This window comes from Anomaloglossus baeobatrachus, chromosome 4 (genome assembly GCF_048569485.1).
Source record: "Anomaloglossus baeobatrachus isolate aAnoBae1 chromosome 4, aAnoBae1.hap1, whole genome shotgun sequence".
NCBI classification, from domain to species: Eukaryota; Metazoa; Chordata; class Amphibia; order Anura; family Aromobatidae; genus Anomaloglossus; species Anomaloglossus baeobatrachus.
In genome coordinates, this window is record NC_134356.1 from 366,174,883 (window position 1) to 366,190,090 (window position 15,208).

Here is a 15,208-nt window from a genome sequence, read left to right on the forward strand (position 1 = left end):
ATATAGACATGGAGTGTGAACAGTGTTGAAACAAGAGCCCAATCCTCAGGACAGTACTCTAGGGGCCAGATCCCTTAACTGTCAAGGCACCTTGTTAATCTTAACTGATGTGTGAACATAGTCAATGACCCAAGCATTTTCCCTATAGAAATACAGGAGTGCAAAGCTTTCATGATGGGACCCTTAAGGAGATTGAAGGTGGGACTATGGGAATGGAAGATGATTGTCACAAACTATACTGTAATGCTGAGCTGGATTGTACTGGCACTCACAGGGCCAGTAAGATCTGAAGCAACCCAGTGGGAGCCTAGACTGTGTTTGAACATGCCTTCCAAAATTGTAATGTGCTGAAAAAGATGTACCCTCTAGCTGGAGTGTGAAGTTGTTGCAAAGAATAAAATGTTGAGTAAAGTGTTGCTTGAAAAGAACTGTTGGTCTCCTTGTGAGTATGAGTCGTCATCCGATCCTTTCCAGCTGACATCAGTGTGGACAAACATACTTCCACACACTTGCCGGCGAGTCTGCCCTCAATCCTTCACCCACGACTAATGCTCCGTGACACCTATGATTCACGCTGTTACGCTCAGGTCAGGAAAGTAAATATTGCAGTCTGACAGCACTCAATCGCTGACGCTGGTGCACAGAGATGGGCAGGATTATGGGCTGGGGAAGACGTGAATATTCATTTTGCATTAACAGCCAGAGGGCGACTATAAACTTTCTTGTGTTTACAGCACACAAAGTGGCAACATACAGCAATAAAAGATACATATCCTGAAAAGGCTGCAAAATACCTCTTTTTCAGGATATTAGTCATTAGTATAGAATGCAAAAATAAACTGACAGATTCACTTTAAAAAATACAGCAGGACCCTTCATCAAAGAAAACAAAGTAATATGTCATTCCCTGAAAATAAGCCCTAGCGCATCATTCGGAGCCAAACATAATGAGACTCTGTACACAAATATACTGTACACATATATTGTTTGCCTACAATGGGAATTTAATTATGCTAATCTGTATAATACTCTTTAGTAATCCTCTCACTTTAAGCATGCTCTAAGACAAAATGTTTTAGATTATCTTAACCAATTTTTTTTCCTTAGGAGTTGACCGGGTCAGCATGCGACTCGACCTAGAAACATTATTTCAGTTCAGCCATCTTGTGATGACCTTTAAGGTAATATATCTTTAAATGTATTTCTTGTGAAAATAATCCTGAATTGAAATGAAAGATTTTAATTCACCACTAATTGTTAATATGTTAAAAATGTGATCCATTCAATAAAATTTGCATTTTAGATTTTTTGTAGACTAAAAGGTGCTTTACATGCTGCGACATCGCTAGCGATTGCTAGCGATGTCGCGAGCGATAGCACCCGCCCCCGTCGTTCGTGCGATATGTGGTGATCGCTGCCGTAGTGAACATTATCGCTACGGCAGCATCACACGCACATACCTGTTCTGCAATGTCACTGTTGCTGCCGAACAATCCCTCCTTCAAGGGGGAGGTGCGTTTGGTGTCACAGCGACGTCACAAAACGGCCACCCAATAGCAGAGGAGGGGCGGAGATGAGCGGCTGGAACATGTCGCCCACCTCCTTCCATCCTCATTGCCGGTGGACGCAGGTAAGGAGATGTTCGTCGTTCCTGCGGTGTCACACATAGCGATGTGTGATGCCGCAGGAACGAGGAACAACCAGCGGCATGCACCACTAACGATATTATGAAAAGGAGCGACGTGTCAACGATTTTTTACGTTTTTGCGATCGTTGATCGTCGCTCCTAGCTGTTACACGCTGCAATGTCGCTAACGACGCTGGATGTGCGTCACAAACCCCGACGATATATCGTTAGCGATGTCGCAGCGTGTAAAGCACCCTTTTGTCTAGCTTTGTGCTCTCATCGGCAGACAGGAGCATAGGCTATCTGCCATTTAAAAATAGCGAGGTCTCATCTGCACAATAGACAAGATAAGTACATGCCGAGATTGTTTTTCAAGGATAATTGCGGAAGTTGCTCACGATCAGTAGCACGCTGACTGTTATTGGTCAGAGTACTATCGTTATGTAGACTGTTAATTTCACCAACTGAAAATATGTGCATGTGAATGAGGTCTAACAGTCTAGCATTTCGGATGCTTTTGCTCTGTTATTGCTGTTATTTACTTGTTTGCTCTGTTGTTTCTCCAGACATTTCGTCCTGCTGCAATGCTAGTTGAGCGATCTCGTGATTTTGGGAACACATGGAAAGTGTTCAGATATTTTGCACAAAATTGTGATTCAGATTTTCCTCACATTCCCGAAGGTCATGCCGATGAAATTGGAGACATTGTCTGTGATTCAAGATATTCAGACGTGGAGCCTTCCTCAGAAGGAGAGGTAATAATAACCCACAGAGATGGGTATACACTATATTTTGAAATATATTCTTAATCCCAAAAAGAGGAATAATGCAAAGAATAAATTTAACTTTTTCTTAACTAAATCCTGATTTTAAGGAACTCTTTGTCTATAAACTAGTTTTATGCCTTCAACTCCTTCATGACTGAGTGGTTTTGGTTTTTCCTACAGTTCTTCCAAAGTCATAACTTTTTATTTATTCCTATGACCTGTTTTTGTTTTTGAGGGACAAGTTGTAATTTTGAGGGACTGTTTACTTTACCAAATTATTTACTCTAAAACGAAAATCCAATTGCAGATAAACAGTGAAAAAATACATTTTCACAATAGTTTTTGGGTTCTTTTTTTACAGTGTTCATTTTCGGGCAGCATGATTTTTCAGGTCACTACAATTACAGCAATAACAAACTTGCAAGAAAAAAAAAATTGGAAACTTGTAAAAAAATAAAATTTGTATCGACATCTTTTTGAGATCTGTAACCTTTTTATTTTTAAATCAATGGACCTGTGTGAGACCTTGTTTCTTTGCATGGTGGGTTGGGTGAAGTTTTGATTGCTTTTATTGAATTTTTTATATAGCTATGGTTTTGATTTTTTTTTTCATTTAATAGAATTTACCATATGGGTATTTACTTTTATATTTTGATAGATTTTTGTGGCGCATGTTACCAAACATGTTTTGTTTTTCTTTCTTTATTTTTAATTAGCTATGGCAACCTGAGGCCATACAATGGCCAAAGGTCCTGTGAGCTATAGTGGCCTGGTAGGCCATGCCATAAGCAGGGTCAAACAGACATGGGTCTGCGTTAAACTGATAGATCTGATGCACTGTAATGCTTTATTAATGCAGTGTATTAGACCAGCGATCAAAATGTAAAATATTCAGGTTCCATAGTGGAACTAAGGAAAAAAGTAAAAACATGTTCAATAAAGTAGGTAAAAATGTAAAACAAAATAAGCATAAAAAAAATAAAAAAAAGCGTCAAGATTACTGTATATATCATCATATATTTAAAAAATTAAAAATATATATTGCAATCAATAATAAACGTTATAAATACAGTTAGGTCCAGAAATATTTGGACAGTGACACAATTTTCGCGAGTTGGGCTCTGCATGCCACCACATTGGATTTGAAATGAAACCTCTACAACAGAATTCAAGTGCAGATTGTAACGTTTAATTTGAAGGTTTGAACAAAAATATCTGATAGAAATTGTAGGAATTGTACACATTTCTTTACAAACACTCCACATTTTAGGAGGTCAAAAGTAATTGGACAAATAAACCAAACCCAAACAAAATATTTTTATTTTCAATATTTTGTTGCGAATCCTTTGGAGGCAATCACTGCCTTAAGTCTGGAACCCATGGACATCACCAAACGCTGGGTTTCCTCCTTCTTAATGCTTTGCCAGGCCTTTACAGCCGCAGCCTTCAGGTCTTGCTTGTTCGTGGGTCTTTCCGTCTTAAGTCTGGATTTGAGCAAGTGAAATGCATGCTCAATTGGGTTAAGATCTGGTGATTGACTTGGCCATTGCAGAATGTTCCACCTTTTTGCACTCATGAACTCCTGGGTAGCTTTGGCTGTATGCTTGGGGTCATTGTCCATCTGTACTATGAAGCGCCGTCCGATCAATTTTGCGGCATTTGGCTGAATCTGGGCTGAAAGTATATCCCGGTACACTTCAGAATTCATCCGGCTACTCTTGTCTGCTGTTATGTCATCAATAAACACAAGTGACCCAGTGCCATTGAAAGCCATGCATGCCCATGCCATCACATTGCCTCCACCATGTTTTACAGAGGATGTGGTGTGCCTTGGATCATGTGCCGTTCCCTTTCTTCTCCAAACTTTTTTCTTCCCATCATTCTGATACAGGTTGATCTTTGTCTCATCTGTCCATAGAATACTTTTCCAGAACTGAGCTGGCTTCATGAGGGGTTTTTCAGCAAATTTAACTCTGGCCTGTCTATTTTTGGAATTGATGAATGGTTTGCATCTAGATGTGAACCCTTTGTATTTACTTTCATGGAGTCTTCTCTTTACTGTTGACTTAGAGACAGATACACCTACTTCACTGAGAGTGTTCTGGACTTCAGTTGATGTTGTGAACGGGTTCTTCTTCACCAAAGAAAGTATGCGGCGATCATCCACCACTGTTGTCATCCGTGGACGCCCAGGCCTTTTTGAGTTCCCAAGCTCACCAGTCAATTCCTTTTTTCTCAGAATGTACCCGACTGTTGATTTTGCTACTCCAAGCATGTCTGCTATCTCTCTGATGGATTTTTTCTTTTTTTCAGCCTCAGGATGTTCTGCTTCACCTCAATTGAGAGTTCCTTAGACCGCATGTTGTCTGGTCACAGCAACAGCTTCCAAATGCAAAACCACACACCTGTAATCAACCCCAGACCTTTTAACTACTTCATTGATTACAGGTTAACGAGGGAGACGCCTTCAGAGTTAATTGCAGCCCTTAGAGTCCCTTGTCCAATTACTTTTGGTCCCTTGAAAAAGAGGAGGCTATACATTACAGAGCTATGATTCCTAAACCCTTTCTCCGATTTGGATGTGAAAACTCTCATATTGCAGCTGGGAGTGTGCACTTTCAGCCCATATTATATATATAATTGTATTTCTGAACATGTTTTTGTAAACAGCTAAAATAACAAAACTTGTGTCACTGTCCAAATATTTCTGGACCTAACTGTATTTACCCTTTCCGAATAGATAAGCATACGAGCTGTGATTCTTTATCTCATACCTTTCAATTTTTACAATATACAGTAAATGTTTCAACATTACCAAGAAGGAGAGGTGATTTCCCACAAACACAATCCTAGTGTAATGTATAGCTAATGTAAAGTTACATATTTAGTTGGCCTATAAAGAGTAAAAAAAACTTGAAAAAAAAAGATAATTTGTTTGAGTCATTCCTATATATTCCTATAAATGATCTTTTTGTTACTTTCTGTTGATTCCAGGATATCTTTTTCTTATTTATACTCACACATATACTGTATGGATGGCATACAGTACAGATGAGCAAACCTTTTGAGATTAAAATTCACCGGCTTCTCCAAATTTTCCCAGGAAATTCAATATAAGGCAAATCAATTTACCATAAATCAAAAGTACTCAAATTGCCTCAGATATGAAATCCATGTGTGATTAAATTGCACCAGCACTTTGTGGCGAATTCTTCAAAAGTGGCTTAGTACATGCTCACAGTTTACCGGTCTTGCTGAAGTACAGGGTGTCAAATTCATAAAGAGACGCACATCACTTAATGATCTTTGGTGCATCTTTGGAGTTGCTGGCATGCACCAAGCCAAAAATAAGACTCCAATGAAGGAATTGAGTAGAACTTCTGCCATGTAACATGCTGGAAATTTTGAATTGGATGGGGCGAACATGTTCACGCCCTATTACACCATGGCTCCTCCAGTGCTCCACCCATTTTGTCGGAACTGATTCAAATTTGTGTGGAAAAAAACTAATTTTCAAAGCTCTCACACCACTTTTCTGGTGTAATGGTTTTGATGAATTGGCCCCCAAAAAAGCAAATTGATCAAGAAAGCTATGTGACCTTTCCTGGGTGATACAGACTTGATCTGCTCTCTTATCACTATCTCCATATCAATTAAATCTGTGTTACTCTTTTTTCCTAACACACTAATTACTTCACATCTGTGCTGTCACAAATGTTTTGTTTATCAAAGTTTTATGGTTTTCTTGTCCTATCTTTATGGCTAATCTGTGAGCTGTGATATTGTCTCACTATCCAGAATCACACCAAAAATGCTGCATATCCTGATCCTCCTGATTAGCTGTGCGATACTATGTGGTATTCAAATTGTCTCTTCAGGGAGGAAGGAGACGAACTCTAGTGCCACCTATTGGAAGTGGCAATCCTAAAAGTCAAAAGTGACTCTTTAACGAGACTTTTCATAAGAGCTAGGATTTATGCCAGATCAGAACCTCAATTTGCAGACACAGTGTTTTGGGGTGATTGCCTCTCATCAGTGCAAAGTATGAGATATGATCTGGCTGTGTGAGAAGCTAAGATGGGGTCTAAGGGAAAAGCTTTTCTCCTTGCGGTGACCTGACAAGCCAGTGTGGTTGTCGGTGAGGAGTCTTACAGCTGCAATGCCCCTCTGAGAAATATTTAAAATGTCTCTTCAGGGAGGATGGAGAAAAACTCTAGTGCCACCTATTGGAAGTAGCAATTCTAAAACACAAAAGTGGCCCTTTAACGAGCCTTTTCATAAGACTTAGGCCGGCGTCACACGGGACGATCGTACCCGCACCCGTCGTTTGTGCGTCACGGGCAATTAGTTGCCCGTGGCGCACAAAGTCGCTAACCCCCTGTCACATGCACTTACCTCCCGAACGGCGTCGCTGTGGGCGGCGAACATCCTCTTCCTGAAGGGGGAGGGACGTTCGGCATCACAGCAACGTCACACGGCAGCCGGCCAATAGAAGCGGAGGGGCGAAGATGAGCGGGACGTAAACATCCCGCCCACCTCCTTCCTTCCGCATTGCCGGCGGGACGCAGGTAAGCTGTGTTTGTCATTCCTGAGGTGTCACACGGAGCGACGTGTGCTGCCCCGGGACCGATGAACAACCGGAGCACAGAAGGGGGTCCGACATTTTGAAAATGAACGCCATGTCAATGAGCAACGATAAGGTGAGTTTTTTTGCTCGTTCACAGTCATTCGGATGATATCTCTGACGATGTCGGATGTGCGTCACTAACGACGTGACCCCGACGACATATCGCCCGATATATTGTACCGTGTGACGCCGGCATTAGGATTTACAACAGATCAGAACCTCAATTTGCAGACACCGTGTTTCGGGATGTTTGTCCCTCGTCAGTGCAAAGTATGAGATATGATCTGGCTGTATGAGAAGCTCTAGTGGGGTCTATATGGTACTATATGATGTGATGGCTGCAAGGCATTATAAGGAAGCCTGCGTAGCTGTGCCAAGGGTCATGTGATTCCTTCTCTGGGGGATTCAAACTTCTTTAAGGTGTAAAATGACAATGGCTAGAAAGTAAACTGTCAATTGTTTGAATTAGGCAGTTTTAGCAAATCCTTAAAATATTGACAAGAATTTGTCCGGATTCGATTCGCTCAATGCAATATATTTTTTTTGTGCTGTACCTCCTACTTTCATACTTTGCTTGCACATTTGCCATTCCATGGTGTCGACATTGGCTGCCAAAGCAAATAAAACACTTAAATTAACACATTATGTTCATGTGGATCCACATAAGCACATGGGCACAATAGAAAAAGAAAGCTTTCAATATTTCGATGTGTTAAAGACCTCACCATTCTTCAAGGATTCATCACTATTATGTACAACATATACTAGTAGTGGTAAATAAGTACTATAGCAACCATATAAATAATTGTCTCCAAGATGTATACCAGCACATGAGTCTTCATTTATACAGTACACATTTTTATGGTTTTTACTAATGGGGTGTTAGTCAAAGGGTAATATTGCAGAGCAGCCTAAAGACACGCCCCACGGGATCATGTGAGCACTGTCCCCTTGGCAAAGACCATGACAGTGCCAATATTTCAGGAACTATGTGGGGGATTTTATAACAACAAAAAAAAGGGGAACAGCAGGAATATAAGACCAAAAACTTCAAGTGAAAGGGAGTAAATTTCAGCTTACCATAGCCATGTGATCCAAACCCCCTAGGGTGCACGGATAAAGAAAAGGGGCGGTCCACCCCTGCAGAAGTCAGTCTAAATAAGAGTAAATGGTAATCCAGCACCCATAGTCCAGTCTTCAGTGCAAATTAAGACATCCTTTATTCACAAAACATGTTAAAAACATACGTTTGAACAGCCTCACGCGTTTCAGGTCATAGAGACCCTTATTTACCTATGAGTAAGGGTCTCTATGACCTGAAATGCGTAAGGATGTTATGATTTTAAGTATGTTTTTAACATGTTTTGTGAATAAAGGATGTCTTAATTTTCACTGAAGACTGGACTACGGGTGCTGGATTACCATTTACTTTTATTTAGGAAGACCAAAAACTGCTTTTGACCTACTGACAGTTTGACTTAATTCAAATTAAACAGAAAACAAACTATATAACATTATAGCGTCCCTCAGTACTCTGGTGTCCCTAAAGAGAATTATGCTATGTTTTCTAGGTGGTTTTGAAGGCTCTAGATCCCAGTTTTGATATTGATGATCCATATGATCCCTACATACAAGGTATGAAAATGTTATAATTTAAAATAAACAGAAATAAATAAGGTGTTTATTTCAATTTTCAAAGATAAGCAAATATTACTTAGGCCTCTTTCACACATGTGTGCCTCCGGTACGTGTTTGGTCAGTTTTCTCACGGAGACACGGGCACCCATTAAAATCAATGGGTCTGCGTTTACGTGCGTATTCTGCCATGGACCGTGTGTACGTGTGAAGCATACATGAGCCCATGTGCTCCACACGTAGACATGTCCGGTTTTCTCCGGCATCACGGGTGTCACACGGAACGCAAACGGGTCACACGTAACACAAATGGACCACATGGATGTGTTCTATGTGACACGCACCGGAGAAAACACATGTGTCTGCGAGAAAAAAAACAAAACTTTACTTACCTTCTCCAGCCCTGCAGTCTCTGCCGCTGCTGTCACTTGCTTCAGACCGCTGCTCATTATGCTCATGGCATATTCACTTCACTGCGGCTGGAAGCAGCAGAAGCGGGGAGTCGGCAGGACGGGAGACCTAAGATCAGCACTACGGACAGCAAAGCCAGGGACAGGTGAGTAGAAAGTTCCCGTTCTCCGTGTGTTATCACGGATAACACATGGAGAAAACACGTGTGCCATACACACTGCTCACCGAGGGCAATACGCACCTTTGACACATCCGTGAAAACGTGTGTGATTTTCACAGACGTGTGAAAGAGTTCTTAAAGTGTAACTGTCATTTTCAGTAATACTCGTGAAAATAAGCAATTTGGTAAATATCTTATCAGACAAATCTGCTTCTATCTCTGCCATTGATCAGTCATTATCAAAATTCTCAATTCTGAGGTAAAATCTGTATCAGTGAAGACTTTCCCATTATGATATAGGAAAGGATAATTGGGAGGGGTAGTGCATAGGGATAAACTCTGCTTCCAGCTCCTCCCTCCTCTTCATCAGCCCTACCCTCTCCATAGAAGTTTCTGATCACCAGCTACCATATCCTATCTCAGTAATTTAAAATCTATCTTCATTGAACAAATGAATTGAGAATTTTCAGAATGAAAAATGAATCTAGGATGCAAATACAAAGTTTCTTACTTTCATGTGTTCTACTCATTTATGAAATAAAAATTAAAGTGACAATTACTCTTTAAATGTTATTATTTTGTAAATGAAAACTTTTATAAACATAAACTTTTCTCACCATGTTGTGTTTAGGACACATTATTCACTGTAGGAACTTGGTACAAAGCTACACAAATTTAGAGGAAAGCTATTAATGTATTGCATCATAAATGCATTGAGTTTTAATATTTTTAATTTTAAGAAGTAGTTATTTTTATTTTGAGCCTCCTTTGATTAGTCTTTATTTGCAACTTTTATTTGAAAACTGTGCTGCACTCATCGTGTGTGTGTATATTAGGTCCAGAAACATATGGTCAGTGACACAAGTATTGGCATTTAAGCTGTTTACCTAAGCATATTCCACATACAGCTATATAATCAATATTGGCTTAGAGTGCAGACTCTCAGCTTTCCTGGTATTGCATTTGCATTTGGAAGCAGTTGCTGTGAACCTACAACATGTGGTCAAAGGAGCTAACAATGGAAGAGAAACAGACCATCATTAGGCTGAAAAAAAAGAAACTCAAAAAGATCGGGACATCCATGAAAAATAACAAGGGTGGATGATCACAGAATCATTTCCATGGTGAAGAAAAACCCCTTCACAACATCCACTCAATTGAAGAACACTCTCCAGGAAGTAGATGAATCAGTATTGTAACGATGTAAGGCCCCGAGTGTATGGGGGCCACACGTCAGGTATCGGGATTAACGCACACCGGAACAATTTGTCTCTTTAACAGACCATATGGTTTATTAACAGCTCAAATAAACCATGCTAGGTCCCATAACAGAAAGATGCCATGCCTTGGCTTTATCCTCAAAGTCCAACACATAACATAAAGTCCACACACTCTTGGACTTCCTCACACGTGTCACTGACCCTTGTCAGTACTTGGCTTTATCCTCAAAGTCCAACATATAATATACAGTCCACACACTCTTGGACTTCCGCACACGTGTCACTGACCCTTGTCAGTACTTGGCTTTATCCTTAAAGTCCAATCCGGGTTACCTTCCTCTGAAGGCGGCTAGTGTCCTTACCAAGTTCCCCTGGCTCCAGCCAGGCTGTGCACATGGACCTAAAAGCCCCTTCCTTCAGGAGAAGGTCTCTTGAGCAGAGCAAAACACCCTGCTTCTGCACTCCCCATCTGCAGCACACACACTGTAAGTCTAGAGTCAGTCTCTATCTAGACTGCCCTAGACACACTCCACCTAGGTTCAGAAACAGGATTGCTTTAACCCCTGGAGCCACACCCACAGGTGGTACGGAGTGTGTAATCAGCATCACACACCTTTCCATGGCTCTGCATGTAATGCAATCCTGTGGAACCACAGGTCCCAGCCAACTTCACATTGCAGAACACCCATGCTTCTGCAAAACATACCGGCCCTTTGTAATACAGCCGGTTGATACGTCACATACTCTCCCCCTCTGTTCAAACCCGTAGGGGAGAACACTTGCCAACGACCTGGGGCTGCAAGACAGGGTATTCCCGCCGCCATGCCCCACCAGTCGAGAGGGCCGTCCAAGGTGCCCAAGAGCATAAGTCCCTGAGACATCGCCCGACACTGTCACCAAACCCTGTCATGTCAACCTAGGGTTAAAGGACGTCCCCTTTCCGGACCGTTCTCTCCCTGACCCCCTCCCAGGGTTACCATAGTAGAGAGACACGTCCTCAGTCAAACCTACAGTCTTGTCTGAACCTAGGCTTACTCGTGTACCCCCAGAGCTACTGTCGGGAACTCTAAGCTCATAGTGGCCACTATCTACAGTACATCGTAGGTTACTTCTCTGTCGGCGATTCCTTTTATCGCGTGTCTTAACTACTGGACCGACACGCCATCTTCCACTTCTTTCCCCTGAACAACGGGGAGAAGACGGCTGCTGTCCCCCAAACAGTTGGCGAAGCTGCTCCTCAATTTTCAGGTTTTCTTGCCTCAACCGCTCCATGTCACGTACATGGTGTACCTGATATCCAAGAAGGCTTCGAATGTTTCCAAGACTCTCTACAGTCCCGACACAGACGAACGGAACCATACCAGCTTCCCTGGGTATCTTGCTCTCGTTAGCAGCAGGGATTCTTAATCTCACTAATCCCGACTTATTCACCATGTCTTGCATGACTCGTCCGGTTTTTCCAATGACTCTCCCCACCAGAGCCCAAGGTACTTGGACGATATCTTCCGTCAGACTCTGCGCTTTCCTTTTATACTCTAGCTGTCTAGTGGCTTCCTCATTTTGCAGTTGGACCTGCCACTTCATACAAACACATCTGAAGTGCATGTCCTTTAGAGTAGCCACCCGCTGCCCAGTAATTTCACTGGTGGACAATATCACTAACTGTCCAGCCTCTGGGGTACAGTAGACCTCACATGCTTGCACAGCTCTCTTAAAGTCGTCATGCATGCACTCGATGGCACACGCTTCTCTTAAGTCCTCAGGTATATCCACCATGCACTTGACTACAGAAGTCTCATTCATCCCTGCCGCTTCCACCTGCTTGTCCAGTTTCGCTTCCAGAGTCAGCTCTCTTTGGGCCTCCCCTGCTTCAACAAGTTTGGTCAGGATCGACACTCACTGCTCCATCTGTTCCAAGGCTACCTGGGACCTGGACTGGTACTCTGCCAAGTGACTTCGAAGCTCAGCCACTTCTTTCTCCAACTCCCTTACTCGACTCTCAGTAGCCTGGCTAAGAAGTGTTTCGTGTTTCAGATAGCCATTGCTCATCCTCTTGAATGAGTCTTCACCTGCGGACCTCTCTGGTCTACGACACACTATTTCCGAGGCCTCTTCCACCTCTACACCTCCGGCCTTTCCATGGGGTGCAACTTTGTCATAGTCACCCCTCTCTTGGGTCTCAGCTGCTTCACCTTCAGCCGCCTCACAGATAGGTGGCTCGTCAGCTTGCTCAGAAGCGGGAGAGAATTCAGATTTCAACTCTGTGGTCGGCTCCTTCTCCATGGCTTCATCGCACGGACCACTGTTGTCCCGATTTATCGGTTTCTCTGGCAGCACGTCACCGCTTGCCAGTGTACCCGCCTCAGCTTCAGAACCTTTGGCTTTCTCACTCTTCTTACCCACGACCTTCTCTATATCCTCCATCTTGGTGTTACCAAGTAGGTCAGGCAGGCTCTCAGTCCTGGATGAGACCTCTGGTCCAGACTTCACCTCCTCAGAGGCTCTCTTCACTTCAGCGCCAGCTGTTTCTTGGGTTTTCACTGCATTACCTTCAACTTCCTCTGGGGTCTCTGCCGTGTCACCCTCAGCCTGGGTGTCACACCCTTCAACATGGCACTCTGTTTCTTTTAGAGATTTGGGGCTGAATTCGCTGTCATCCACCCCAGCACCAGGTAGTTCACCAGTCTGCTCACCCTGACTGTTGGGGATTATTCCTCCCCCCTCACTCTCCAGGATTCCATTTCCTATACCGCTCTCGCTTGACAGACTATCAGCTTCACCCGGGGAAATCATAGGGACCACCCCCATTACGTCCTTGGTTGGCTCATTTTCTGCGTTTTCACCCTGCTGATTTCTGTCGTTACAATGTGTCAGTTCCGTCTCTGATTCCTCTTTCTTTTGTAGGATATCACCATCTGACCCTACCATAGCAGTTGTTCCTGGTACCATTTCTTCATTACCCAGGCATGTCACTTTCTCTGCACCCTCAGACAGCATACACTGGGCCCCCTCTCGGCGCTTATTACGTCTTGGCGTCGGGAGGAAGTTTTACCCTTCTCGCCCACCTGTACCTCACTGTACTCGTTTGTCACCTTTCTAGAGTCAGTGTCTTTACTGGAGTCATAATCACTCCCCCTGGTGTCCTGGACTAACATATCCCCGCTTAACCAGGTGTCAGTCTCCTCCTCTGGAACTACTTGGGTTTTAGTAGTCAGACTGTCACTTCCCTTTGGAGACGTCACGTCACTAACTTGGGGAGACCCTCTATGTCCATTGGTCACCCCTAACTCAGGACAGTCTTTATTTGGAGGTGCCATCTCCTCTCTGTACCTCAATATACCACAGGGGATCGGTATCCCCTCATACGGTAAACAGGCTGTCTTAGGCGGGGGCCGACTCATTCCTGTGCAATCGGTCCTGGCCTCTGTCTTCCATAAGTCCTTAAACAACTCAAAGTCCTGTCCTATGATAACTGGATAGATCAAATCCCGAACCACACCCACGTCTGGGCGCCCCATACGGTCGGGCGTCTGAACCATCACTCTGGCCAGAGGATATTCTTTAGTGGTCCCCTGCACACAGCTTCCTTCTATTGTCCTTCCATCCATAAAATGAAGATTGGGCATGGGTCTCACTAAGGTCAGCCGGCTCCCCGGGTCTAACAGACCAGACACACGTAGTCCATTCAAGTCCACGGAGCACTCCTGTGGCCTCACATCGGATGGATAGCCTATACCGCAGGTAGGACATAGGTAAGGCGAACCCCATTGCCCCTTGCTATAGTCCTCCTGTTCGGCTTGTGAAAGCTCCACCCCCTTGTGGGTTATCAGCGCTTTCTGAGGTGCCGCCCCTTGTTGGGTAACCACCCCCTTCTGGGACTCCGCCCCCTTTTGGGCAACCATTCCCTTCTGGGACTCCTCCCCCTTTTTGGTAACCACCCCCTTCTGGGACTCCGCCCCCTTTTGCGGTTTCCATGCAATGTCCTTAGCCCCCAGTTCACACCGTTCGCCCTTATCTCCCTGGGCACCCAGTGTCCATACGGGGCCCCAAAGGGAACGTTCAAACTGGTTCATGGCTGCGACATCACTACACTCTGACAGCTCCTGCTGTCCCCGGACCAGGAACTGGTACAGCTCTTCCACAACGTCTGGATGGACCATTCCCTCTTTTTGGCTTTCAGCCCCCACTGTTGTCACTGGACCTCCTGGCACCTGCTGTGGGTGCTGCTGGCTCAGGAGCCCCTTCATGCTGCAATGAAAAGAGGAACAGGAGGGGCGCTCCAATGGGTAATACCCGGTGGTCAAAGACAGGGGGGGTTAGAGAACCACTAACCTTTCTGGGTTGTACCGCCCATACAACCAGGATCTCCAGCCGGTGGTGTATCACTGCTCACCAAACAGGGCTCCGCAATTCCGGGCTGGCCTGGAACCTCCAGTCGCTGGACTCTCGCCACTGCAGCACGGAACCCCGCCGACCTGCTGATTCACCGCCAGGTGCTTGAGAACGCTGTCACTGTTCTTGGACCCGCCGATCCACCACCAGCTGCTTGAGTGCGCAGACAAAATTTTCGTGGACCCGCCAATCCACAGCAATACGTCCTAGGCCGTTGCCCTTAGCAACCAGAATGCTTTCCCGCATTCTCCACCATATGTAACGATGTGGGGTCCCGAGTGTATGGGGGCCACACGTCAGGTATCGGGATTAACGCACACCGGAACAATTTGTCTCTTTAACAGACCATATGGTTTATTAACAGCTCAA

General features: G+C 44.0%; 1 protein-coding gene across 1 annotated transcript in view; it reads left to right on the top strand.

Annotated features, from left to right (window-relative positions):
- LAMB4 (laminin subunit beta 4) overlaps positions 1 to 15,208 on the top strand; it is a 225,831-nt gene that overhangs the window by 17,669 nt on the left and 192,954 nt on the right. The window contains exons 4-6 of the mRNA XM_075343475.1: positions 1,108 to 1,181; positions 2,194 to 2,382; positions 8,593 to 8,656. Of these exons, the coding sequence (XP_075199590.1) occupies positions 1,108 to 1,181; positions 2,194 to 2,382; positions 8,593 to 8,656 (327 nt within the window). The remainder of the gene's footprint in view (positions 1 to 1,107; positions 1,182 to 2,193; positions 2,383 to 8,592; positions 8,657 to 15,208) is intronic.